Genomic DNA, 27707 nt, shown 5'->3' on the forward strand with positions numbered 1-27707 from the left:
GTGAAGGACCCTTCCCACGGGAGGAGAGGCCCGCATCGACGCGGCCGCGTCATCCGACCGCGGACGCACACGGCGATGCATCGTCGGGGTGGCTCGGGCTCGGTCGGGGGTGCTCGGCTCGGGCCCCGCGATTCGCCACGATGATAATGTCCTCCGGACTATTAGAGCCTCGGCTCGGCCGCGCGCACTTTGCAATTAAGATAGCGCGATGGCGCACGGCAATAACCTCCGGTTACGTTCGACGCGGAGCTCGCTCGAGTACGCGGGTGCACTCGGCGTGCCTCGCGGGCGCTCGGGGCGGAGGGGGACGCAGGTTCGAGCTCCCCCTCGCGTCCCCCAACGCCGGTCCTTAGGTCCCAGCGCTGGGCCGCGATCAGCGCCTCTCGCGGCCCCGCGCGAAACTATGCGGGTGCGCACCGCGCCCCGGGATCAATACCACGTGACCGGAGCACGTCCGCCCGGCGAGCGCAGCCCGTCCACGATGTAAACAAAGAAGCGTGCAGCCAGCGGTCGCGGGCAGCCGGCGCATCGATTTTCCGTCGCGTCCTCTACGTCACGCCGCTACCGACGCCGGCCGAACGGCCCACGAGCGCGGCCGATGCCGGCCGATGATAGCCGAGCGACTCGCTCCGAGGCGACCGAGGCCCGATGTCCATGTGCACGGGGCGCTGGGCGCACGTGCTCTTCCTCACTGAAATACGGTACCGGCTTTCGCCGATTTCGGCGACCAAAGCTATTGCGATAGGTCGGGGATGCCGGAAATTGCCGGCAGGCTCGGAGGATGTTTTAAGAGTGTCGCGGGGAGGATGCAGGGATTTTGTATAGATTACGAATCAATTGGGCCTTGGCAGTAGCTCTTGAATCGGAAATTTGTAATGTTCGCGGCGCTTGATTTTTCTTTTTTTTTCTGCTCAATCGGGACATTTGCGTGGTAAAATTTTAGCATCACTATCGGCTGATGGGGACATTTAGGTTCCAGTATTTCGTTCCGTAAAATGCGGTTAGCATTACGTGGCGAACATGTTACTAGGGTGGGTACTGTGCGTTATATGCGCGCGACTAAACATACTTCACCTGATGTTATCATTGAAACGATAAGTAATTACCTCTACGCACGTGAGGCATTATTTTCTCCTTCGCATACCCGCTCGAGAGGAGGAAAAGTCAGCCATGGGAAACCGGAACTTCCTTCCGTTAGTCGTTTAAATTCACTTTTTTCCCGTTACCGTGAAAGTTTGGGTACTCCCACGATTTGTAGCGTAGACTCGATTCGAGGCCTTATCAAGAAAGGGGGAAATTCAATCGGTCGTTATCGCTCCCGGGAAACGAGCGAACGATTTCGGAAGCTTTTCAAGGTTACCTCGCGAGACTTCTGGCGCGATGTTTGCCTTGCGAAACCTGTGGCAATATTGACCCCATCGCGTGCTGCACGTTTCGTCGATTTATTTGACCAAGAGACAGACAGAGAATTAAGCAAAATGTTTGTCACATCGACGAGACAAGTCCATTCATTACGCCCCTTGTTCTTGATGTTTCAGACAAATCCCGCAGTGGTCTTCAAGTGCACTTGGCCAGGGTGTCTCGAGATCAAGGCTACATGTCCCCTTATCGAGGAGCACGTGCGACAACTACACCTTGGGTAAGAACGGTTTTCATTAAAGTTTTATTCTTTACATTAATTTCCTTTTCTTTTTTTTCTATTATCTCTTATACTAAAAGAATGAACGAAGAGGGGCATTAAAACTGCGTACAATTTTTACACCTTGTCGTGGTGACATTTAATCATTTTTATACTTTCATTTTCTTTTTTTTTTTGTACCGTCCGATATGGAGTCGCAGAGGTTCGGAAAGTAAGCAAGGATGTCCTAGAAGCGTGGAATGGGATTTGCGCGACAAGTTGTTGTTTTGATTCCTTACACCAGTTGCGTTGCGCATGTGTCGTACGGTTTGCTATCAGCTGATCGTCCGTCCTGGACGGCGGGGCGCTTTTATCAGAACGACGTAGGGGTTACAATGCTTTCTTAACTCTATTTTCTATAATGCCCCCTGCCTTTCATGTGTTTTCCTTCTCTTTATTGTACAAACTTTAAGCCGGATTAATTATCGTCCGGCTGCTACTCGACAATTACTGCTTCGCGATGTAGCGATAATTACATCACCTGCCTGAAGCTCATTTAAATGCGAGCTCTTTGCTTCGTTTTGCATGAAAATTTTAACGGTTAAATCGTTATTCAAATCTTTATATTTTAAATGTACCTTCGCACGCGACTCAAGAAATCGAATGTTAAAATCGATACGTAGGCGACCTCTGAGTACGCCACGGCCAGATGACGACGTAGCTGATAACGCGATGTTAACTTATCACTTCCCCAGCGGGGACAGTTTTACATACGAATCTACGCGTTAAAATTTCACGTGAATCGAAACATAATCGTCGTTTTTTCGGTAGTTGCCTCCGTGATTTCGAGATATTTTGGGCACAAAATGAGACAGCCAACGCCACAGCCAGACGATAAAACCACTGATAACGTGGCGGCGACATTAATTTACGACTCAACGCGAGGACTCTTCGATACAAAGATGTATACAAAAATTCCAACGTTACATTTATTTCCCATGAATGATGGAATTGGACCCAGGGCGCAAACGTCAATTGTAGTTGTCAATACTAGACGACGATCAGCTGATATCACTCCGGCGATATCGCGATTAATTCCACTAGCACCTTTGAAATTAAATTCGTCCGCGGTGATAAACAAAATATGCTCAAAAGTTAGCTGGATTTTTGTAATCTCCCTTAATATATACATATGCCAGATTCGGAGTCAATACTCCGACGACAGGCGACGGACAGACGAACGACGAGCTGATAACGTCGCGACGGCGTTAATATACCAACTCGCTTAGTTCCCGGGGTCGATTACAAATTCAACGAAAATGCAGAATGCAGTCGACATGGCGTAGCAATTATAAACGCATTACCGACGGATCTAGATTTACACAGGGCGAGTCGGTAGGTCGGGGTGTAATCGCGATAGGAAGTAATCAAGGCGAGTGTGCACATCGGTAGAGCGGAACGTTTCTGGTCGAGGCGACCTTGAACCGACTGATAAGATAGAGAACGACTCGTCTAGACAAACTTTTAGCAACGTCCATCTCCTAAGATCGCATCCCGTCAAGGACGCCCTGCCGATTGCCTCTTGTTGGTCCTCCAAAATGGCGGTGACTCGAGGGCTCGCCTCCCTCTTTTGTCATTCCAGCCCCAAGAAATCGAAGGGCCCCGAGGACGAGGAGGATGACGATATGTCGGACCACGAGGAGGAGTTCTATTACCAGGAAGTCGCGGTCGATCACATGAGCTCGCCGCCGACCATGTCGCACCGCGACATGGCGAGGCCACCGCACGAGGACCCGGAATATCAGAAGCAGCTTCGCCTGGAAGCGAATCCGGCAGTCGGTAACTGTCCCGAGAACCCCATGGCCGTCGGTATCAGGGAGCGAGTCGGCACCTTCGCCGCGGCAGCGTCGCCGGTAAGTACGGGGTACCCTAATTACGGTTATTTGTACCCCAGGTACGGCGGCGGTCCCTAACCTAAGTATCGACCGTCGACCGGGTGCCGCGAAAGTCGGGCAAAAGTCTACGACGAAACGCTCGGGCGACAAGTGTAGTTCACTTTCTCTCTGGAGAAGAGGCTAGAAGTGGGGTTCGGAGAAGTTTGTAACCCCGAGGCCATCCCGGGGACGGATTTGCACGGGAATTGGGTCAGCTCTCCTCGGAGCGGTCCGCAACTTCCGGCCGCCATCTTGAATTTCATAGTTCCGCACACGAGCGACTCTGGGACTCCCCCGATGCGAATGTTTATGCAAGCAGGAGGCGTCTCCGAGGATCTGCCATCATGTAGGAATATTGCACCGTAAAAAAACCAGGGGTCGACTTTATATGCTCCGAATGCTCCTAAATTACCTACACCGTGGTTCGGTAGCGCGGGTATAACTGGCCAACAACGGTCCGCAGGATTTCACGGTTCCGATTGTGCCCAGTAGGGATGACTTTGTAACCGGTAGCGTAGATCGAACCGCCATATCGGCACGCTTTAACGGAAGGTCTTCGTTTTTCTCCACAGAGCACGCCGATCAAGCACATCAAGCTCTCGCCGCGACCGTTCCAGGCGTACCAGCAGAACATCGGCCTGCTGACGGTGTCGAACAAGCTGCCGGCGTCCCCGCGCCGGATCCGCGGCGAGACGAAAAAATGCCGCAAGGTCTACGGGATGGAGCACCGGGACCTCTGGTGCACCCAGTGCAAGTGGAAGAAGGCGTGCAGTCGTTTCGGCGACTAGGCCGGGGTCCGGCCGGGCCGCCCCGCCTAGCAGCCCCCATCGTCGGCCGCCTGCGTCCCGAGCACCGTGCAAACGTCGACGCCGACTGTCAACTGCCAGCAGTCGGCGAAACCCCCGAGGCCCTTCGAGGGCCACCGAGGGCCACCTCGGAGGCAGCGACGCGGCCCTGGAGGCCCTCGCATCGTCGCGACCCCCTCGATCGGCGCGGCGCCGGTACCGCGGTACCACCTCGGACGAGCGTCGCGACGGAGACCCGGCGAAACCCGTCGCGGCCCGATCCCATGACGGATCGCGAGCGGATCGCGAGCGGATCGCGAGCGGATCGCGCCACGAACGGAGATTCGCCAGTCTCTTTTAGGGATAGTTAGGGGCTCGGTTCGCCGTCATGGGGTTCGGCCCCAAGGATCGAACGGTCGCTCGTCGAGCGAGATCAACCGAGCCAATGCGGGGGTGGATCCAGCTCCCGGGTACCTAGTTCGAGGCTCGGGTTGTTGTTTGCCCTAAGTTCGACCCAAGGCTCCTCGGGGAGCCGCCGGGGACCTCCCTCGTCTGCCGCGCCGACTTCGGACGTGGAGCGACCGCCGGCCCGGTACCAGAGGTTACGACGTTCGGGGCAAAGTTAGCGAGCCTCTGTCACCCGGGGTCGATTAGACGGGGAGGTTCGGAGAAACGACAGAGACGCGGTGGAACTCGAAGCTGACTCGACGCTGGGCTCGTCACCGGAGAGAATGAGATAGAGAGAGAGGATGACGGGGAGAGGGAAGGAGCTCTGGGCTACCTACCGGAGCGAGAGTGCCAGCGTGTCGGAGGAATGAGCGAATTGTGATATATTTTATCTAAATTAATCGGGCCCCAAGGGCCGCATCAGGCGCGGGGACGCAGCGTAATGAGTCAGGAGAGGAGAGAAATCCAGAAAGAGGGGGCGAGGAAAGGGCTCGGAGTGAGGAAAAGGGATAGGATGTTTTATACACCAATTCTATACTGCCAGACAACCAGTAATAAGGAGATAAAATGTCATTGTTCATGTTACGCGGAAGTATACGCGGTACGCGAGAGTATTATCTTTAGGAACGCGGTCGTGCCCTCGGCGCCCGCGTTAATCGGCGAGATTTCGACGAGGCATATCCTGCGCTTACTCCGAGTGGTTTAATTGCGGTAATTGAATTAATATCTACCCGATTGAGACGTCGGTGACGCTGATTTACCGCCACTTGGCGCATGCGCTAGGGTCGATTTACGCCGGGTTTCCCGTTCTCTTCGGGTTTTACGTGGACGCCAAGAGCGCACGATCGCGCTCCGGTCGATCGTTTCGCCCGCGTTCTCGCGCGATCACCCATCATACGATAGGGACGAGGGGTGGAGGGGCGATACTCTCACCTCGCGTTTTCACTTTCTATCGCGAGCACCTCCGCGGTCGCCGTTGCGACGAGACCCGTCCACGTACGAGCGACGATCCTCCCGTCTCCGGGGAAATACTCATCTCGGGCCGCAACGTCGAATTATGCTTCCAGGATGACAGAATCTTCCCGACAGGCCACTAGGAAATCTTGTATCGTTCGCGGAGCCGCGACGAGGCGCTCATACGAAATGTCGTATCTTTACCTCCGCTCCGTAAACCTCGGACCGCGCGGATCCGCGATCACGTTTCCGAGGGTGCATCTTTTGACGGGGATCTTTTTTGGTTTTTTTTTTTATCGTAAAACTATAATATATATACAGAGATGTCGGTGAGCGGTACAAAAACGGCGGTCGGTCGGAGGGCCGTTCGTTATCGGTGATACCCGCGATATCATCCCTCGTCTCGGGATGACTTGGGCGATCGATCGATCCATCGATTACTCGGTAACGACGGGATGCCGAAATTTTCACGTACTTCCGTTCTACCTGCGTGTAACACTCGTTTCATCGAAGATCGGCCAAGTCATCTCTGAATTGTAAATTGGGAACGGGTGGGACGATGCCAGTGGACAAGGTTACCCGTTTTGTCGCTGTCAGATAAGTTTCCGAAAATACGGAGATCGATCGCTGTGTATACCGATTAATCGCGCAGTCGGGATCTAGAGGAGAAAGGCGAAACTCCGGTTGTGTACCGAAGACAGGTTGTTTCTCGCGTTCGCTCCGTGGCGATAAGACTTTTCGCTAAAGGAGCGATTCGTGTGTCTAAAAGTGCGTTGTAGCGTTATATTGGCGTTTTACCACGCGGGGTAATCCTAACGGTGGAAACGGAGTACCCAGTTAAGGATGCTAAGCTCATTGCACGATTGGGAGCCAAGTACACGAGTCGAAACATAAGGAATTAAACTGGACGATTTTACGTAAGATCCTTGAGCCTTTATCAGAGCGGCGCAGCTTCGGCGCTCTACCGAATCATCGTCTGTGATCAAAAATTGTCCCAAGCTCCATCTGTGATCAAAGATTGTGCACCTCGCACGTCCAATTGTGCAATCGACTTTACGCGTCTACGCGTGGACGCCTCGGCGTCGCCAGGTCGTAGACTCCCTGGGCGGTGTCACCGCGTTAAAGACTCGATCGTGATTTTCGTAACCGGAGACCTACCGTGAAAGTTGGTCGCGGCTGCTTAATCGTCGTAAATAATTACCAGCCGTTAAAAAGGATAGTTTAGAAGCCGGCGGTACTGTGCCGGCCGTTGGAGTTCCCTGAACTCCAGTTTCAGCTTCGAGCCGATCGAGCGGAAGCTAGGAGTCCGCAGGGCCATCCGATATTTCCTTCGAAGCGTTCTAGAAATCCCGACGGACCTGGGGCACGGCGGGATTTCCTCGCTTCCGGGGGGTCCGCGCGGCGCGGAAGTCCCAGGGTGCGCTCAATCCCTCGAGGATTCTCAAGGATATCCCAGGGTGGGAAATTCCCCCTAACGATCGTTGGCATCTTCTACCGACAAAATAAGCATACACTCCTCTCGATGTGCACCGTGAATGTCCCTTCACTTCGGTCCGCCCTTGACGTCACGCTGAAATCTAAGACCTAGAATGTAGTAGTTTTCTACGATATTACTCGGTAACTCGTCTTTGTACACTTATACGGAACGACCTTCCCGGTACAGCGGCGTCACCTCGTTTGTTCTCTCACCGTCTTTGCTTGTTAACGGGTGGAGGAACCACGTCCTTCAGGATTTCCGCGCTAACGGAGATGCGTTTGGAAGACCGAGTTCACTCGTGCCACGAGATCGATGGTTTTCCTTTTTCTCGAGTTACGACCTCCCGTCGAATCTCTGCCAGAGTGCAACCGGTCCGATGGACCTTAACCGGGCCGAGACAACCCATGTTCGAACGGTACCTAAGATCGTGAAATTTCCTGCGCTTCGTTGCCGAGACCTCCGGCTGTTCGCGCTCCTAGGGAAACCCAACGAGCCCGCTCGCGAGATATCGTCCTTATGCCTGCGACCGATAGTAGATTAACCGCATAAACGCGCATACCGCCACCGCAGTTATTCCCGTCGTCATCGTTGTTCTCGCTGTCACCGCCTATCATCGTCATCGTCCTCGTCGTTGTTATACATTAATGGTAAATTATCGACGCGGACCCGGAACGGGTCGCCCGGCTCTATTGCCGGTCGTGCGATTTTAACCCGTCGCGGATTACCTTAGGCCGGGATTTATTATACCAAAACGATCTCATGTCGATTATAATGAAATGCAATTTCAACGTGTACGGCCGGCCGATACGGTCCCCGCCGCTCGAGGGGTGTTCTCCGACCCGCCGACGGAGACGACCTTCCCACCAAATCATGACTGCTAGTGGAGTCCCGTGACGTCCTGGCGGAACGACGCGCGGTCCAGGACCTTACTCTCACGAATGCGCGGCACGCCTGGCGTCGAATTAACCCGGAACACCCGAATTTCCATATGGGGCGGCCGAAGGAAAAATCCACCGAGCGAGCGACCGTCACCTCGGAGTAAGGTCCTGGGGCGCGCCGAAGGCGTTTTCGCCCTGGTTTATTTTTTGGAACGTCACCAGGCCCCTCTAGGACATTTCGCGTAACGACTGCTGGAGAAGGCCACGGTGACACCCTGGCGACGTCGAGTCCTCTCGCCCGGGGGCGCGCGCGAAGCCCTCCACGCTCGCTCGGACCCTTACTCGCGGTCGGCCGTACGGCGCAAAGACATATTATATTATTTTTATTATTACTATTATATATATATATATATATTATTTTAATATCGATAAAGTTACGACTACTATTAATGGCGATTGTGCTACCATTTTGCGACTAATTAATTGTCGCGGCCATCGTCTCCTCCTCGCCGATCGCCGTTGGTTCCGCCGCCGCCGAAAAGGGGAAAAAGTTACGATTATTCGCGGGCAAACCTCGCGATAATGCGCCAGAGAACTCGTTGGTATTTCTCGATGATCCAGGCAAATCATGAGGTCGCAACCCGAGGCGATCGGCCGGGGATTTCGAGAAAGAGGTTCATGCTACCGATCTTGGCTGCTTTCCTTTCCCTTGGCGCGGCTCGACGACGTAAATTGTTGTACTCCTCGGTGAGGAACTTTGTCACGGAGTTATTCCTTTTATTGAGGGACTCGATCGACTTCGATTTTGATTTCTTATTAGTTATTCGGTTCGGTCGCGCGATCCGGACGGAGCTTAGCGCTCGGAAGCGCGCTGAGCGCGCGCGGTTTTTATACTGCACGTTCTTAATTGTTAAGCGATCTTAATATGGTAATCGTGTTGTAAAGTGTGATTAGTGTGCGGTTAAGTGTGCCCGTGATGAAATTTTTTCCCGAGTCGGGGGATAATTTGCACAATTCGTATAGTTTGATGTAACGCGCGAGGCGGACACCTCGCGTCTGATGATTCCTGAATTTCTTGTTCGGCGCTGAGAGGAAAGTATCGCCCGTTCTCCTCGACATAGTACCTATTAATGGAAAATACTGCATCGTTACAAATACAGGATTTTCATATTTTAACATCTTTCGCGGTATATCCCCTGTCGTTCATTTTATCGATCTCGGTGTCGAACGTCTCGAGAAAGCGGTCGGTTTAAATCTTATCACTATCGTGCAGGTAACGAGCAACGTATTCTCCTCTCAGCGGAGATGTACGCCATATTTTAACCCAACTCGCGAATTAATCCTGTATGCATAATAAGATGCATAAATAAATAACGTAACGAGACGATGCCTCGACAGCCAGTTATACCTAGCCCGGTTTAGGGGAACTCGTCATTTTCTATCGGTATACAGTTTATTAATCCGGTATATAATTCTCGTCGGGGCATTCCGGTTTCTTCGGATGAATTTTTTTTCTCCCGATGATCATATCGTGTGCGAAAGGAAAGTAGCCAATGGGCGTCGAAACGCGTATCACGCACGCGAGCGTCGTGTCGTTATCAAGCAAAAGCTCGTCCCTAGTTGGCCGGTTGATCGTAAAAGCCGAAGCTCGAGGACCCTGGTTCGCGGGATCTCAGGATCGAGGAAAGGAGCTAGAGTTTAATCAGGAAATTTGCGTACGATGCATATGTTGCGCACGCGGAAGCGGCGGGTGCGTTGCGTGTGCGTACCATAAGTGAAACGTCAGCGACGTCCGTCACACGCATCGCCGCGCACAACACGGGGCTTAGATCTGTGCATAAGGCTCGTCGTTTACTGGCCGATATATATATATTTTTTTTTTCTTTTTTTTTTCTATCTACTAAGCACTAGTACAATTCACGTGTCTGGCCTATACGCGATGCCGAGGCACGCTGATCGTCGAGCTTCGCGAAATTCTCACTTTCGGGGGGCGAGGGTTCGTACGTTAGGTTAAACGTGAACACGAAGGGGGTAAACCGACGATCCGATTTCTGCCATCGGGTATAGGCTAGGCACTCGACGTCAAGTTCGAGAAACAGTCGTCGAGGATCCTCGAAAGAAAGTGAGAGGCGCGGTTAGAAAAATAAGAAATGCCAAACCCAAGAGCGAGGCCATCTTTAACGTTGCGTCGTTCCGATCCTCGCCAGCGATCGATCGCGGATCCTCTCCACCCTGTTTCTTATATATTTTTTTTAATCGGCCGTTCCAAGCCGTAGTTCCGATTAAATGCATATTTAATACCGAAGTCGCTAAGCGTATGGAGTCGAGTTATGGGATGTGACCCGTGTTTAACCCTTTGCGCCCGACCGTCTCCTTTGGCTGATCAAATTATCGTCCCAGAGGCAACCCCGGAGCGCAAAGGGCTAAGAGGGTTTCCTTGGCGACGTTCGTCGAAGAGGACGTCTCACGATCCTCTGGCTCGCTCGGCACGCTTGCGCTACCCCCTGTGCCTCTTCGAGAAGTTCAAATCCCCGTTCGATGTCCTCTAGAGGATTCATATTAAACCGAATACGTAGAATGTCTGTATCTCGTTGGACGAAGACCAGGGTGGACGAGCGCAAGCTGCCCGACGAGGTCTTCTTCTGTCGTTGGCTCGGCACCCTCGTGCCGAACCCCCTGCGATGAAAGTTCCGCTTTCCTCTTGCTTGCCGTATAGGGTCGGGCCGAGAAAATAAAACAGTGTAACTCGTAAGATTCGCGGTTTAGAGTAGACGAGCGAAACCGTGGCTCGTGCCGATCGGCGAGAAAACAAGAGAACTCACGAACTTTCCGGACGTCTAATCTCTACCTTGTTACGCTTCTACCACTTCGATCGCGTCTAAATAATTCTATCTAAACATATATACACATACACCCCCCCCACTCACACATACCTGGTAATCGTCCTCGAACTCATCGTCGTCGTCGCTGCCCTCGGTGTTGTCCTTGCCGTTGTCTCGGACGCCTCGGCGTCCATTCGTACTGAAAATCATCTATATGTGTATATATAGAGAAAATATATATCTACGATATACCTATCGTACGTGTATATTTCGTGTATATATATACAGCCATTGCGAGCGTTCGTGCAAATATTATATATATATATATTATTAATATATACATACGTTACGGTGAAACACCGAAATCTGGAGAATGTCGACTTTCACCGGTGAATGTCAACATTCACATAGTCGCTTAGTGTATGTCCGAAATGTTTGCTAAATACCCTTATTTCTGACTTACACCGGTAAATGTTGACATTAACCGGTGAAAGTCGACATTCTCCAATTTCGGTCATTCACGGTAACACGTACACGACAAGAGCATCCCTCTCGGCTCTCAGGTCGAGCTCGGCACTGCGCTCGAGTTGCTGCGACTCTTCCCAGGGTATGACAATTGTATAATTATAGCGTAAATTCTAGCGTAATTCGTCGGGGCGAGTTGGAAGCAACACTCGGGATTCGCGGCTCTCTCTCTCTCTCTCTCTCTCGCTCGGAGTCGACGATCGGAGTTCGTATTGGAATCCGAAAGTTCAGTCTCTTGAGTCTATTACTCGAATCTTTCCGGTTTTGGCACGCTATTGGCGGAGATCGAGGGTTTCCGGTTTTGCTCCTGGGTTAATCGAAGTAACGTTTAAGATTTTCCATTTCTCTCGAATGAGTGCACGCTCGGTCAGCGTCGCCTTGATTTTGGACACGTGTCCGACAAGGCCGTTAATGACTGTTGCAGCAAAAGCGGAACACGGTCTCTCACTCTGTAAAAATCGCTGCCAAGGACGGTACGTGGCTTCCTTGTCAACATGATTAAAATTAATGGTTTAGGTTGCGGTAGCGATACCGAGCTTATGACAAACACGTGGTGGTCATGACGAAGAGGTCTTCTTTAAGGCTAAGCCGAAGTAGAAAGATTTTAAGGCATTGTAACGCGTGTAAAATGGCCCGTAGTTCTAAATACCTTTAGAGATACGTTTTTACCATTTTTTCACGACCTCGTAGGATCATAAAATTCGGGAAATCGGGAAACGAGGTTACACTTAAATTAGTACATTCTAGGAGCGCAGGTTACTCGTTGAGAAGGAAATAAGTCTGCTGTGAAGGGAATTCGGTTAAAGAAAAGGATCGCGCTGTTACGGCTTCTCGGTTTGATAAGAGACGTAACTTGTGAAAATGGTCAAACATTGCGCTGTAGCAAAACGGTACCTCTGTGTGATTACAAATTAGGTCATTGTAGTTCCGTGTCATACCACTTGTAGGAAAATTAGCTGTTATGGGTTAGTTAAGGCAATACCAATCCTCCCTCGTCGCAGTCGAGCTTTTGAATCCCGAAATTGAGTATGTCCAAGAATTGGGATTCGAGTTCTACATTCGAGGCTGAATGGGATTTCGAACAGACGTTCAATATTCAAAGTCGTTAACTCTGACGTCCAGATTCCTTGAGCTAGGAATGTTCCGACCCACGAGCACGTTGTCGATCTCGGTCTTCCTCGTTCTAACGAGAGGAAGAAGAGCGCCTGCGTAAATGCGCGAGATACAACTTACTTTACGACTTTTGCAATTTACCAAGGAAACATTTTTTTCCTGCGACTCGTTCGATGCGAATGATATTGGAGTAAGTATGCAATCTATTGGTAGATCTTTAAGAAAGAGGATAAGTAGCGACTAATGGATCCAAGCCCCCCGAGAGGGTGGCTTCGAAACTCCTTATAAACGGTTTAAGCTCGCGGTTTACTGCGCAAATATTTAAGAGAGGCTCGTACGGTCTTACGTTCACACCCACGCCGACACGTGGCTTCCCATACGGCCCAGAAAGTTATCTCAACATTTCCGAAACATAATTGCAGCTGCAGCCCTAGCATATGAGCTGCACCCCACTGAAATATAACGGAGACTTCAGTGCCGTATGGGTTACGTTTAGAGAAATTCCCCCAGCGCGTTGTCCTCGTTATTCAATTAAACGTACGAGATGGAATTAGTTTTAGGAAGATAAGTTAATGGTAGGGTAGTTCGATGCTCGACGACGGCAACGACGAGGACGACGGCGACCTCGGCGACGATCAGGACGATGAAGGTGGCGAGATGATAATATATCGTAGGCGATACGATTAACATTATTAAACATTCTATTTTATTAATTATTATATACATANTATAAATATGAATATAGATATACTTATACCTATAAGTATCATGTTATATATAGAATATATGTTATTACCGACTTAATACGTGTGTATTCGTTTCATACCCTCAACCAATTGCATGCTCTTGTTCTCCGTCGTTGACGATCTTTGAAGGCAACCTGTGGAGAAATCGTGGATCGTTTTTCTGAATACTTGAAGGTGTCTTAAGCTTAGGACAGAGATAGGAGAGAACATTTTAACCTTGTCGTAAAACGCATTAAATTCAATTCAATGATAAACTTTGTCCAGGGTTAGGAGATTGAAAACTACCTCAAGGTAGTATTTGTAGAAAGCAGCGAAATCCATCCCAATCGCGATTATTAAGTTAGGATAGGCAAATTGTTAGAAGTGGGATGGGGCAATAAATTCTAACCTCACATATGTAAAACGTGCTTAACTCTGTCATAATATAGGTAGAATAGGGTTAAGGCAGGTGTAAGAAATCCAGTTCTGCCATTCTTAGAACGTACCAAATGATATGCTAACATTTGTCTACAGTTAATACTCGCATAAAATATGATTATGAAACGCAATCTTGTTCTGAAATTTATTTTTTTTGCTTGCTCGATACAGAGTGTAGAGTGAAGATACGGTTTTCATCACGTTTGGGAATATAAAAAGCAGCTTAAAGATATCTTCAGGCATTTTTTATAAATTCAGTATCATCCTCAATGTCGATTTCCAGGTTAAGCGAAAACACCATTTTAAAAATTCGCGCCAGAACAGCAGAAGCATTTCTGCCGCCATTTTGGTTGAGATAGGTAGATCATTGCTGGGTAAGAGAGAAAAGGATAATACTAGACGCCATGTTGTGAACCAATGGGATTGCTAACATGAAATGGTAAACATTGCATGTGACCAATAAGCGTACAGTTCTTGGATATATTCTAAATAGTTCTCGCTGATTGGATCATTTAGAATAGTCGGAGAGTGTCCGTTGCTGTCATTACGAATTTGACTGGATTTGACTTTTAAAAGCTATTTTAAAAAGTAATGAATGTTTAGATAGAATTTTTATTATTTTATAATGTCGATAAATGTGACCGTTAATGGGAACCCAATTAGTATTCGAAGGGGAAGGATGGTTCTTTCCGATCTGGACCAAATAAAGAAATGTGAGCGTGATCGACGAAGGAGGTTACGTCTTGAACAGGTGGGAATCTTGATTTTATTTATTTTCAATATGTTGACCGGATATAGTAGTTGTACAAATCGTAATACGGTTTCTATCATTTGTATTTGGTTACTGATTAACTTATTTTGTGAATTACTATTCACAATTGATATTTATTAATCGGTATTTCCAGCTGGGATGCTTAGCGTTTCAGTTTGAAAAACTTACAAATTTTGACAAATATACAAGATAAGACCATTGCGAATTTCTAATGTAAACAATAATGTGGTTACATTTAAACGAATGATGTGGCATCACCTCAGGTACGACAACAATCAAAGGAAATATCGAATAGGTTATTAGAGCGTGCAAGGAATGTAACGGAGAAAGAGCTCTCACGACTTGAAAAGGATGGAAAATCGGAGCTCAAAAAAATGCACGATCGAAAGATCATGGATATTCAGCAAAAGTATCAAGAAGAGCTTGAAGATATTGGTCAAGCACATATATCAGCTACGCTTCAACCAGATGCCGAAACATTGATTGAGGCAAAGAATAGAAAAAATAGAGTTTCTGCAATAGAGAGGGGGAAAGAGGCTGGACAACGTTTAAAAGAAACATCACAAGTAAGTTATATTCAAAATGAAATAATTCTGGATATAAACAGAAATAATATGTTGCAATAATTATTTCAGAAAGAGAATCCACAAGCAACACATCAGAAAAGATTACAACAGGTCCGAGAAGTAGAAAATGTAAGATCTTCCTTGGTTGCTAATCTTTCAAAACGATCATGTACTAAGAAATGTTGTGAAGATTATTCAGACGTCTTAGAAGAGGAGGACATCAATAATGTTCCCAGTCAACAAAAGTCTCCTGTGAAAACGAAAGAACAGAAATTAAATAAAGCGTCATCGGTAAAACCAACTTCTAACCAAATCGATTCAAAGGTTTGAACAATTTTTTCTAATATGTATAATATGATGTTAAAATGTCAGTATATAATACATTTAAATGAGTGCAACGTAACAACAATTACAACATTTATTTTGAGTTTCGTGGTTTCAACTATATGCTTCATCCTTCGTTGTTTATAATTCTTTATTAACTTTAGTAATCAATTTCATTTTATAGGTTATTGCAGAGAAGCAGAAAGCAAAATCACCTCCAAGAATTATATCGTCTACAGGTCAAAATAAATCATTTTCACCACAACCTGGTCCATCTGGACTGCAGAAAATAAGATCGTTTAAGCATGACTCGGAAACAACAAGCGAAATGTCAAGAACAGCTTCTACTATACCACGGCTTCAAGATATAGCTGAAGTTAGTGGTGATTCAGATGATCAAGAACCTAGAAAATCAACACCAGTCTCAAAAGTAACACCTTCCAAAGCTGACAAAATAGCTAGGTACGTTTCTAATCAATATATCAATCTTAGATTGAATACAAATTGCAAGCACATGCAGATAGAAGAACCTGAATTCTATAATCTGTTATATCGTTAAAATCTTATCAAGATTTTGTTAACTATTTATCTGTTCATTGTAGTTACAATCCTGAAGACTACAAGCCGCAAAGTTCCGTTTCAAGTAGTACCAGTTCTTTGAGTGATGATTCTTCTTATTTCTCTGATGGTGGGAAGGAATCAAGAAAAACTAAAACAACTCCAAAACATCATACATCATTGGCTGGAAGTAAAGTTCAATTATATGATCATAATACACGCCAAAGAAATGCTTATGATCGTCCTGCTGGTCTTGTGGAACGAACTGATATAAGAACTGAGGTTTGCATTATTAACTTAAAATGTCGATGTTCGGTATCAGCATTCAGTTAACATATTACTATTACATAAATGTAGCCAAATGCCGAAGACGCTGCTCGACGTGTACGGGAATCTGAAAGTGTGGTGTCTCAATTAATTGAATGTCGTAAAATAAATGCTCAGCAGCGAGGAAATCAAGCCATACTGCGTAATAGAGTGCGCCGCGATTATCAGGCACTTGTACAAAATCTTGATCGCCTTGCCAGCGAGGAACGTAAATTGAAAGCCAGTCAGTTACATGATCGTGCAGTAAGTAATTAACATTATTCTGCAATTTATCATCTGTCCTGTACCTAAATTTTAATTCGAGGTTACTTATTTTAGGGCAAGAACCCTCATATGAATAGATCGAGACGTAAAGAATGCCAAGAAGAACAACAAAGGAAAATGGACCGTGCGTTCACGGATATTTTGCATAATACTTGTACAGCCAATTCTTCACAGACTGAAGAGAGAATAGTAACAATTACTCCTCGGGCTAATCAGGAAATTCATGTACGTTCTCCACGGCCAGTTTGGCAAGAAAGACCATTTAAGGAACGACAAGTTCATGGGCCTACACAGGGTGACAACGAACAAGGTGAAGAGTTATCTCGCGCAGAACAAGTCTTAGAAATGTTAAAGAGGGTAGAGAGACAGAAACGGCTTCTATTGAGAGAGTTCGGTGTAGATTTACCTGACAATATTTTAAGCTCAAGTATGACAGCTTTGTTTACTGAACAACGTACAGAAGCCATGCTGGAAAGGAATGCAGTGAGGCCAAAACCTTTAAGTCCAGAAATTAAAGTAATACACATGTCAAGTGATGAAGCCTCTGAGAAAATAAAAAAGACGAAGAAGAAAGAGCCATTACCTAAAAAGCAAATGGAGATCGCAGTTCAGACATCCATATTGGATGAAATGAGGGTATCACAAGATAAAAGTGTTCAGGTCACATTAGTGCAAGAAAAGTTTAGTGAAAGCAGCTTGGCTAGTGAGGAGGGACCAGTGGATACATCTGGTCAAAATGCAGACGAATCAAATGGAACTAATATCTCTAGAGAAGCAGAAGAAGAGAGTACTGCAGCATCAACAGAATCGGTAGTTACAGGTGTAGTGATCGATATTGACAAAAAACATGTCAAGGTAACGCCAAAGAAGAAAAAATCTCCAAAACGATTCAAAAGAGTGTCATCGCGAGCTTTCCTAAAGCCCAGATCCGTCCCTAGCAGTAAAACCAGTTCTCCTATAAAGAAATCATCGAAATCCGCCCCTGCTTCTCGTACGAGTAGCCCTCAAAAGACCACAACAAAATCTGTATCTATAGGATCTCCCGCTAAGAAAGTTAAAATAAGTATCAACAAGGGTGGACTTAAGGTGAACGTTGATCCTCCTTTCCAGCTAAAACCAACGGATACGAGTACTGACAGCTCCCAAGTATACGTAACACCTGATGTACAAGTTCCCTCAACAAGTAGAGCACATCAAGAATTTCATCAAAGCCCTAACATAGTTCTAAGACCTCGAGATACATCGGATACTTCTACCTCGTATGCTAGTCCACCTCCAGTAATACCTGCATCGATGCGTCGTATGATGAATAATACTACTCCAATACTAGAACTACTTAATTCATCTGTGACCGATGACCCGAGACAATCAAGAAGAGAAATTAGTCCAGTGTCCTCGCCGGAAACTCCGTCACCTCGAGTTCTTAACATTCCATCAAATATACCTCATCCTGAACGAATTAGTAGAATACTACAATATAAAATGGCTAATGAACAGATACGAGCCCATAAAACGCCCCAAAACCAGGATAGTCGATCTGCTTCTCGGGAACGGTCTTCTCAACGTCAAAGAAGACGAAAATCTTCCAAGGAAAAACCAGAAACCGTGGAAACGTGTTTATGTACTAATCCTACCTGCAAACTGTTTCATGAGAAAGTTGATATTATTCAGAGATATTCATTGAATAATTGTCCTGAGATTTTACAGAAATATGAAGATCTGCAGAATATGTGTACAGAAAGGATTGCATCGTTGACCGATTTAATCGAAAGAGTACGCATTGAACAGAGGGGTAAGATTCGTGACTATACAGATAGAGGTAGTAGATATTACTTAATATATACACTACGTAGTTACGATCGATATTATTTACAGATTATGAATTTGAACACTGCATAGTGATTAAACGATCTTCATTGTTTTAGGTATGGAATTCTCAGATATGGCACCAAGTGATGAAACTAGTTTCATGCAACTCCCTCAGTCGCAAACAGGGAGAAACGAGTTGTACAGTGTGCGGAGATTAGTGCAAAGTATAGAAGCAATACACAATCAATTAGCGAAGACTCTTCAAGAATCTCAAAGAATTATTATCGGTGAGGGAACACCGCAGCCATCCGGTTCCAGTGATAAGGCGACTTCAAACATTGCGCGGGAGGCAAAGATTACACACTCGATATCTACCAGTACAGAAGACCGTGTTGAAAAAATGGACACTCGTGCGAAAGCCAGGGTAATCAGCGACGTACCCGTAAACATTTGTTTAAATCGTTTACGTACATCGAATCGACCTCACACAGCAATGAGACTATCAATGGAAAATGAGTCCTGGCCTACATCTCAGTCTTCCCGTCAGCAGGAGGACATCGTCGAGAAATTATCTAAAGAAATTTTAGAACAAAGTAAAGGGCTCGATAAGTCTTTTGAGACTCAGAAGGAGAACGAAAACGTGTGTAAACAGCGAACGCCTTCTCCACGTCAACATAGCCCTCCTGAGAGACAGCTTTCACCGCAGGTCCAAAAAGCAAAGCCCCATGACTCAAAAGAACATGATCCTAATATTCAGGTATTTTCCTTTATATCATATATACAAATAAGGTTTCTTGTGCATATGTGAATTTGCTTTAATCAACAGTAAAGATTTCAATACGAAGGTTTGTTTTATGTAAAATACTTATTAGAAGGTGAGAACAAGTTTGTGTACAGGGAAAATAATAGATCTTCACTTTTTCTCATTTGCGTTTGAGTATGTAAATTCTTGAATTTGTTTCTTATCGCATCAAATGAATATTTAATTCTCAGCTACCAAAGGAAATGGACTTTGTTCCTTTACTAGCCGGAATTCCGAAAGTTCCTAGGGCATCGTCAAGTAGCTCTGCAATAAATAACAGAGGGAGACCACCGATAACTTTAGCCAGTGGTCCTTTTAGGTAAGAGGCTCGATACTAAAGGTTTTATTTACATATATGCTTCAATAGTCTTATATGACTACATATTCTGGGGATTTCAGGACTGATGATGAATCACCTGGTCATGAATTATCTACAATCGTGGAGTTTGATACTCCCGACACAGCAAACAGAAGTCAAGGTAGCGTAAGGAGTCCTAGTGGCAAGAGTAAACGTGCTTTACCTGCAGATGCAAGATCGGAAGTTTCTAGTCTGAAAATGACCATCGAACCTTCAACGAAGCAAATGACTGAGATCCAAGTTCCTAGTACACCTCAACACCCTGGGAAACCATCTGTTCACGTAGCTCCATTGCCTGCAACAAACACACCTCGCTCACTATCCAAAAGTTCTTCAAGAAAAATGAACCCACTTTTGAAGGTGTCATCAGAAATCTTAACGTCTGCTTCAAAGTGGGAATCATTAGATGCGAATGTATACACTACCCCACGGAAACCAAAGTCGTTAACGCTGCATAAAGATGGTTCAACCGATTCTAGGGATTTGGGAGAGATCGTCAATATCGAAGGAGAAAAAGGCGCTACCGGTGACCAAATTGATTCATCAATTAAAAATAAACAAGAACATTCCGACCGCTCGGAGCGGTATGTGCCGTCCGTACTATCCAGTTCCGTGGAACCTTGTAATCAGAACCAAGCCAACAAGGACAAATTAACGTCAACGAGTTCAAACAGCTTCTCCGGTTTATCGGGAATTTCCGAGATCACGAGTACGCCCACATCAGACATGTTAAAGGATTCATCGCAGGAGGGAGTGGAGGATGCGTTGAAGAAATTAGGTTTAGGGTGGGCTGTAGCTACGTTAAAGAAAACCAGGGAAGCAAGTGCCCTCAGCTCCTCGTCAAATTCGGACATAACACCGATGAATACCGCACGAAGAATGATCTCTCCGATGAAAAAGTCCCATGAAAATAATATTTGTGGATTGCCCGATTTTAGTGACGTTTCTTCGATCTCGATAAAAGACATCAGCAAAAGTACAGAACGTGCCGTCCTTCTGAAGGGTAGAACTTCTACCCCGAATATTCAGATCTCTAATTCCAACAGTGGTAAATCTAGCTCGACAACCAGCAGCTCTTCTGGAATTAGTTTACAGGACCCTAGTGATACCTTTACAGCACCGAATGTGTCTCTGTCCAAGAAAAAACCCAGCAGGACCGATAGAGAAGCGGTGCCTGAATGACGAAAGGACTATGTGTTGGTTGGACATGATGAACCTTGGAATTTCTATGCCAGCCAACATCTATACAGTGTAAACTGTCTTTTAAAATGTACGTGATGCTCGTCGTACGTAATCGAAGGGCATACAAATGAACGAATTAGGCACTTTATTCGAAGTGGAGTGATGGTCTTAAATGAAATCTTATACGGTCGATGTCCTTTGCGTTAACACTAGAACTATCGGCGGTTTTTTTTTCTGGCTGTGGTGGCCCATCTAAAACCAGTCTTTTTAACTGGGCTTGGTAGTTGTAGCGTTAAGAGAAATCAATTTTGAAATTTCTATGTCAAGAAACCATAACTCACCCTATCCTGTGCATTGTCTAGTACAGTGTAATTATATGGGTAAAGGGTAAAGACACGGAAGAAGATAATTCGTTCATTAAGTAGAGATATATCACCAAAAGCTTTTCATTGTCCAATGCATTCCATAGCTTAGATTATAAATGTTATTGAAAAATAATGCGCTTTAGAGATGACATTATACCGAGTCTCGAAACTCTATGAATCGGTATACGTGGGGTGGCTTTTGTGGACGTTACATTTTTTAACTAATTTTGTTTATGAAGAATCGCGCCACGTACATTAATTCATCGAATTTCAGACTTTCTCCGTATGATCTATTTTTCAACATCCAGGAGCGTAATGTTTCCTCTAACTGAAATCATGATTAAGAAATTGTACATTTCTCGAAGATTAATGAGGAGGACCTTGTGCCTTATGACGACACAACCGGTATATTTTTCCTTAATCGATTTACTTGAATACGGCATTGGAAAGATTCTATATTATTTTTTATATATGTGGAAATTCCCATTATTTATAGAGGAATGGTCCTAAATGCATCTTAGAGTCACTAATTTCGTCGATTTATATTGTCTATTACTACGGCTTAAATAAAGCAGATACTATATTCAACGGTTGTTTTTATTGATATCTATTTATGTTAATTGAGGCTCTATTTTGTTATACATGAATGTAAAAGTCTTGGATTAAATTCATTATAATAAGTGATTATAAATCGTCCTAGTAATCACATTGTTTTATTCGAAGAGAGAAAATTTAATCGCAATTTAACAGTGTATAATGTACGTAGAATTACAAATTCGTTATCGCTGATAATACGTGTTATTTTAAAGTATCTGCCGTCAATTACAATGGTGCCCGGACAAGTTGTATCGACAAATGCTTTTTAATGCTTCTTGCTGGTAATAAATAGATGTCTCATATCAAGAAGTTTAACTGGCCTAATAAGCGCTACTGGAATCATTTATTTTTGTTTAAACCCCTGAGAATTTGGAAGGCAGATATTTCGACGGGCTTATCGAAAGCCTCGATTTCCTGCATGGACGCGCCAATCTGTCGGGAAATTTGCCCTCTCAAATTTGCGATGGAATGACGTTCGGTCTGTTAATCGATACTAGCGGATGGTGATGGAAAATACCGGGATTCCATACCCAGTATACCCATCTTCATTTGGTGGATAATTCAATGTACGTATTCGCGTTATTAGAAAACGTTATAAGGAAACTGAATACTCCATTCATACGTAACGAAATACCGATTAAATTTCGAAGGACATAAAAAGACCTACAGACCTCACCCAGAAAAATAACAATTCCTTGTCAATAACGTAGCGTTACATAAAAAAAATTGTTCCTTCTGTCATTAGATCTTCGCGTTAAACTATATTCATTGTGACGCACATTGCGAAGAAGCCCGACTTTTCTTATTCGCTTATCAGGAAAGTGGGTAGAGTCTCGCGCCAAGTGCATTTATAAAAGCACTCGCGAACGGCACCGAATACGTAACGCCAAAGTTCGGCGTTTCAATTCGCTATATATATATATATCCACCGTAACATATATATATCGCTATATATATATAGCGATATATATATATGTTACGGTGAAACACCGAAATCTGGAGAATGTCGACTTTCACCGGTGAATGTCAACATTCACATAGTCGCTTAGTGTATGTCCGAAATATTTGCTAAATAACCTTATTTCTGACTTACACCGGTAAATGTTGACATTCACCGGTGAAAGTCGACATTCTCCAATTTCGGTCACTCACGGTAACATATACATATTTCTCAAATAAGAATTTATCATGGATCCATGTTTGATACATTGAAAGTACGTTCCATTTTGTAGCGTTCGTCTAACCAGAATTAGGAATAGCGTCCATTGAGAGATCAGACGAGGCGTCCTTCCTTGACCCCCTCGGTAACGATCGCGAGTTCTTCTCGATCGTCTCCGACGCACGTCGAACGGGACCAGTGACGTCACGGCGCTCGAGATCCGGGCAATCGGCGGGCAGGTGAACGAAAGCGAGAGGGCGATATCGGGGCGGGCGGACAGGAGACCGATGGATACGGCCGGCGGACGGCGCAGGATCTCTTGACGCGTGCATCGATGTCCACCGCTCCCCGGGGAAATCCACTTCATGATGGGAATCCCATTATTTCCTGAGCGATATAAAAGTAGTAGTCCGGTCGTCCTGCTGTCCAGTTGAGACCATTGCAGCGTCCACCCTCCCCGGCCCCGGTCTCCTCTTTCTTCTCTCCCTTCCTCCTTCAGCCGCCTCCGTCCCGCCTTCGTCCCAGCCCGGAGAGAGAGAAGACTCACCCCATTCCGCTATCACCCGACCCGTCCAGGCGTTCGTCCATTCGCGATCCATTCGGTCCGTCGCCCTCCTCTTTACGGATACCGGACGCCGCCGCCCCCCTCTCCGTACCCCCGCCTCCCTGCCGGAACGTTTTTATTTTAGATTAATACCGTATTATCCTCGGATTCACTTCGGTTCCTGTCCGCTTAAGGTGAAGTGAAACACGTCGAGGAGCTTGATCGACGTCGATAAAGAAGATTTTTCTATAGGCCTACGTTGCCGACGTTGGTTTTTATATTGACAGCTGGGTCGAATTATATTGGGTATTGTACCAAATGGCATACTCCACCTGTCGTTTTCGTACAATGTATATCAAGAAATCGAAGTAAAACTCCAGAAATCCTCTGGATTCGTGCTTTCTGGGGCCCTAATTGACCTGCAGAGGGACCTCCTGCGCCATCTGGGATTTCCAGGTCAATTAAATTTTCACTCCGAGACCTCGTATTCCCATCGTTTTGGCATAGATGCGCATACAACACTTTTTTTGCCTTTATCCCGTTCAAATGCGAGTTTATCGATTACCAGAGTGTTCTAAATTCTCCTAAAATTGTCCTGACCCTTTAGTTTCTCATATTAGAGCCTTCGATAATTGTATATTGATCGAAATATGAGAGCTCGACGCCATTTTGGTTCTGGTGTGGGCTGAGTTAAAACATTTTGTTGAAAAATCCAAATTTTCAATGTGTCGGGACAATTCTTAGATGATCAGGAGTGACGTGTTAAAGTTTCGGACAGTTTGGTCTTTTACCCTTAAAAAAAAGTGTTGTATTCGAATCGACTGATTTGAAGGGGGTTTCACTTCACCTTAACGCGTCTCATCCGCGCGCTCCCGAGGGAGCCCTTCTTGCGCTCACCCCGTGCCCCGGAATTAATCGGAGTGATTAGGGATTTTTAATCATTCCGTGGGAACCGCTCTGTGATTGTTCGGAGTGCCCACCGTACCGTAAAAGAACTCTTTCCGGCTGTTTCTTTTAACGTCTAGGACACCTTTCAGAACCCATATTCTGAAAACACTTTTATACATTTCAATAAAGGCATGATTTGAAATAAAGTTGAATCGACGTACTTCCGTTCGTTACCATATATCTCTCTGTTTAGGATAAAAAGAAATGTCCATTCACTGATATTTCGTGAAACATGTAATTTTCTTGATGAGTTTAGAAATTTTACATTTTTATGTCGGTACTATTCTCCTCTATTCTACTTACGTGATAGTTGGTATTGCAAGGATTTCATTCCGATCGTCGTCTTTGGTTTTGCATGTAATACAATTTACATGTAATTTTCTTGATCAGTTTAGAAATTTTATATTTTTATGTCGGTACTATTCTCCTCTACTCTACTTACGTGATCGTTGGTATTGCAAGGATTTCGTCCCGATCGTCGTCTTTGGTTTTGCATGTAATACAATTTACATATAATTTTCTTTATGAGATTAGAAATTTTATATTTTTATGTCGGTACTATTTTCCTCTATTCTACTTACGTGATCGTTGGTATTGCAAGGATTTCATTCCGATCGTCGTCTTTGGTTTTGCATGTAATACAATTTACATGTAATTTTCTTGATCAGTTTAGAAATTTTATATTTTTATGTCGGTACTATTCTCCTCTACTCTACTTACGTGATCGTTGGTATTGCAAGGATTTCGTCCCGATCGTCGTCTTTGGTTTTGCATGTAATACAATTTACATGTAATTTTCTTCATGAGTTTAGAAATTTTATATTTTTATGTTGGTACTTTTCTCCTCTATTCTACTTACGTGATCGTTGGTGTTGCAAGGATTTCGTCCCGATCGTCGTCTTTGGTTTTGCATGTAATACAATTTACATGTAATTTTCTTCATGAGTTTAGAAATTTTATATTTTTATGTTGGTACTTTTCTCCTCTATTCTACTTACGTGATCGTTGGTGTTGCAAGGATTTCGTCCCGATCGTCGTCTTTGGTTTTGCATGTAATACAATTTACATGTAATTTTCTTGATGAGTTTAGGAATTTTATATTTTTATGTCGGTACTATTCTCCTCTACTCTACTTATGTGATCGTTGGTGTTGCAAGGATTTCGTCCCGATCGTCGTCTTTGGTTTTGCATGTAATACAATTTACATGTAATTTTCTTGATGAGTTTAGAAATTTTATATTTTTATGTCGGTACTATTCTCCTCTATTCTACTTACGTGATCGTTGGTATTGGAAGGATTTCGTCCCGATCGTCGTCTTTGTTTTTGCATGTAATACAGTTTACATGTAATTTTCTTGATGAGTTTAGAAATTTTATATTTTTATGTCGGTACTATTCTCCTCTATTCTACTTACGTGATCGTTGGTATTGCAAGGATTTCGCCCCGATCGTCGTCTTTGTTTTTGTATGTAATACAATTTACATGTAATTTTCTTGATGAGTTTAGAAATTTTACATTTTTATGTCGGTACTTTTCTCCTCTATTCTACTTACGTGATCGTTGGTATTGCAAGGATTTCGTCCCGATCGTGGTCTTTGGTTTTGCATCTTCGACAACGACGGGGGTCCGCGCCGATCAATTTCAAAGGGTCGTTCCCTTCTCCCCCGTCGATATCCTCCATGTGCCCCCATATGCGGCGCTCGGTGAAAATATCGCGACGCCGAGGTTCGTCCGGCATATCGATTGGTCGGTCAGAGCCGGCAGGAGGGCGAAGGCGCGCGCTTCTGGGATAGCGCAGCTTGATAAAGGATTCCATTCTGGAGCCGGGAGAGCCGCGGAAGGTGCGGCCAGTATAAAATAAATATGTGAGACACGGGACGGGGTTGCTTTCGGGGTCTCCGAGGGGCGCAGGGGACAGGGGGAGGGCGTTGCGGGATAATTGATTTCTTTGATACGTCCATCGCGAAAGGAACGTTGTAGACGGTTGCGCGGGTATCGTGAATGGTGGGTCCAGAGAGAGAGAAGGAAGGAGAGGGAGGACAGGGCGCGGCGACGGAGAGGAAGAGAGAGGAGCGAAGAAGCAGGGGTTCGCGGGGGGTCGGGAGGTCCGAGGAGGAGCGAGGATCTACTATCCTTCGGATCAATGGACACCTCCGCGCCGGACAAACCCCTCTCCGTCTTCCGAGGATAACCAATAACAAACACCGGCGCGCTTCTCTCTAATGGAGTTTTTACCGATAAAAAATTCACTCCTTTTTCTCCCTTTTCCAAGCTCCCCTAAGTCCGTCCCTTGGCCGGCCACTGCCCTTCCAGAGCGACACCTCCGGGCTTTCCAAGTGCCCGGCGACGCTCCTAGAAGCGCCGCCATCTAAGCTTCTTTTAGTTTTAAAGAGCTCACGGGGTCTTCCATAGAGTAGGGACGCGAGGCCTCGGGCCTTTTCGAAGGTTCGGCTACGGCCGCGATGGAAAACCTTTACGATATTCACACCTAAGACAGGAAGACCTGGACGATATTCAACCTGTCTTCCGAAGTTTTGAGTTACGGTTATTAGGGAAACGCCCTGCTGGCGCGAAAATATGATAACGACCTAATTGTCCCTCCTTGGAACCGGAGGGACCTTTGTTGCGATGGGAAGACGATCGAGGAAAGGGGATACATTAATAGCCCCAATTTGGTGACCCCAGAATTCGGGAACAAAGTTTGCCGCCTGGGATGCTCGAGTATCTTCGCTGCAACGTGACGATATAAACACCGAAGGACCGGGAAACTTGCTCCATCCTGGATGTATTTTTATCATTTCCCTGGTTTTACTCGCCTGCACGATAGTGCAATTGCCAACCCTTCCAAGAGAGATTACAAGCCGACGTTCGAAAATATTTAACGACAAATTTCAACGAGAAGCTCTGTTTGGTCGATGCAGGAGTTCTTTTCCATCCATCGTTTCGGTCGAATTATATCTTCAGAGCCCTACTCAGATATCGCTGGAACTCGTTCGAAAAGAATTCTATGTATCCAAACTTTACTTTAAAATAACCTTCAAGCTCCAGCACGAGCATAAATAAAAATCATAAATAAGAATCTCAGTGGCCAAGCATTATTTATAATCTTATGATAAACATTCATTTGAAAAAAAAATAATGTGGAGCCCTCGGGACACGTCGATTACCCTCCACGAGAGAACGTTACTCGGCCGGACCCTATTGGGAGCGGGGTGGGACTGAAATTTCCATGAATTGAGACGAAATCATGTCAAGTGAGCGTCCCTGAGTGAAAAGGGGCGAATCTGGAATAAATCCAAGCACGTGTCCTCCCGAAGAGCGGCGGAGAGTAGGTCCGCTCCCGCGCGAGGTCGGCCGCCGAGTGGCGTCTGCGCTGCCTTTGCAAGCTTCCTTGCGTATTGATCCTCATAATTCG

At 45.7% G+C, this 27707-nt stretch overlaps 2 protein-coding genes across 5 annotated transcripts in view; both read left to right on the forward strand.

The window, feature by feature from the left end:
- LOC105696607 (zinc finger protein 704) overlaps positions 1-11254 on the forward strand; it is a 96013-nt gene extending 84759 nt beyond the window's left edge. For both annotated transcript variants that reach the window (XM_023432389.1, XM_023432390.1), the window contains exons 5-7: positions 1539-1639; positions 3261-3531; positions 4125-11254. In XM_023432389.1, the coding sequence (XP_023288157.1) occupies positions 1539-1639; positions 3261-3531; positions 4125-4340 (588 nt within the window). In that variant the 3' untranslated portion in view covers positions 4341-11254. The remainder of the gene's footprint in view (positions 1-1538; positions 1640-3260; positions 3532-4124) is intronic.
- A 2998-nt stretch (positions 11255-14252) lies between these two features.
- Positions 14253-21631, forward strand: LOC105696631. Of its 3 annotated transcripts, XM_012419245.2 has the most exons (11): positions 14253-14467; positions 14752-15054; positions 15124-15378; positions 15563-15840; positions 15981-16218; positions 16294-16506; positions 16582-18346; positions 18453-18760; positions 18887-19093; positions 19330-19457; positions 19538-21631. In XM_012419245.2, exons 1-11 carry the CDS (start codon positions 14342-14344, stop codon positions 20676-20678), a joined length of 4962 nt encoding a protein of 1653 aa, XP_012274668.1. In that variant the 5' UTR covers positions 14253-14341; the 3' UTR covers positions 20679-21631. The 3 variants fall into 3 exon arrangements, with proteins under 3 accessions (XP_012274668.1, XP_012274666.1, XP_012274667.1); XM_012419243.2 differs by having other exon boundaries at positions 18453-19093; XM_012419244.2 differs by having other exon boundaries at positions 16582-18319; positions 18453-19093.
- Positions 21632-27707: the final 6076 nt, after the last annotated feature.

The sequence above is a fragment of the Orussus abietinus genome, unplaced genomic scaffold, assembly GCF_000612105.2.
Source record: "Orussus abietinus isolate OABI.00-Male unplaced genomic scaffold, Oabi_2.0 scaffold60, whole genome shotgun sequence".
Taxonomy (NCBI): domain Eukaryota; kingdom Metazoa; phylum Arthropoda; class Insecta; order Hymenoptera; family Orussidae; genus Orussus; species Orussus abietinus.

Bases quoted from the DNA above. Each gene is read 5' to 3' on its own strand.
- LOC105696631 (XM_012419243.2), top strand. From the start codon at position 14,342: ATGTCGATAAATGTGACCGTTAATGGGAACCCAATTAGTATTCGAAGG. The intron at 15,055-15,123 runs GTAAGTTATATT...TAATTATTTCAG, and splicing joins GTTTAAAAGAAACATCACAA to AAAGAGAATCCACAAGCAAC. The intron at 15,841-15,980 runs GTACGTTTCTAA...TGTTCATTGTAG, and splicing joins AAAGCTGACAAAATAGCTAG to TTACAATCCTGAAGACTACA.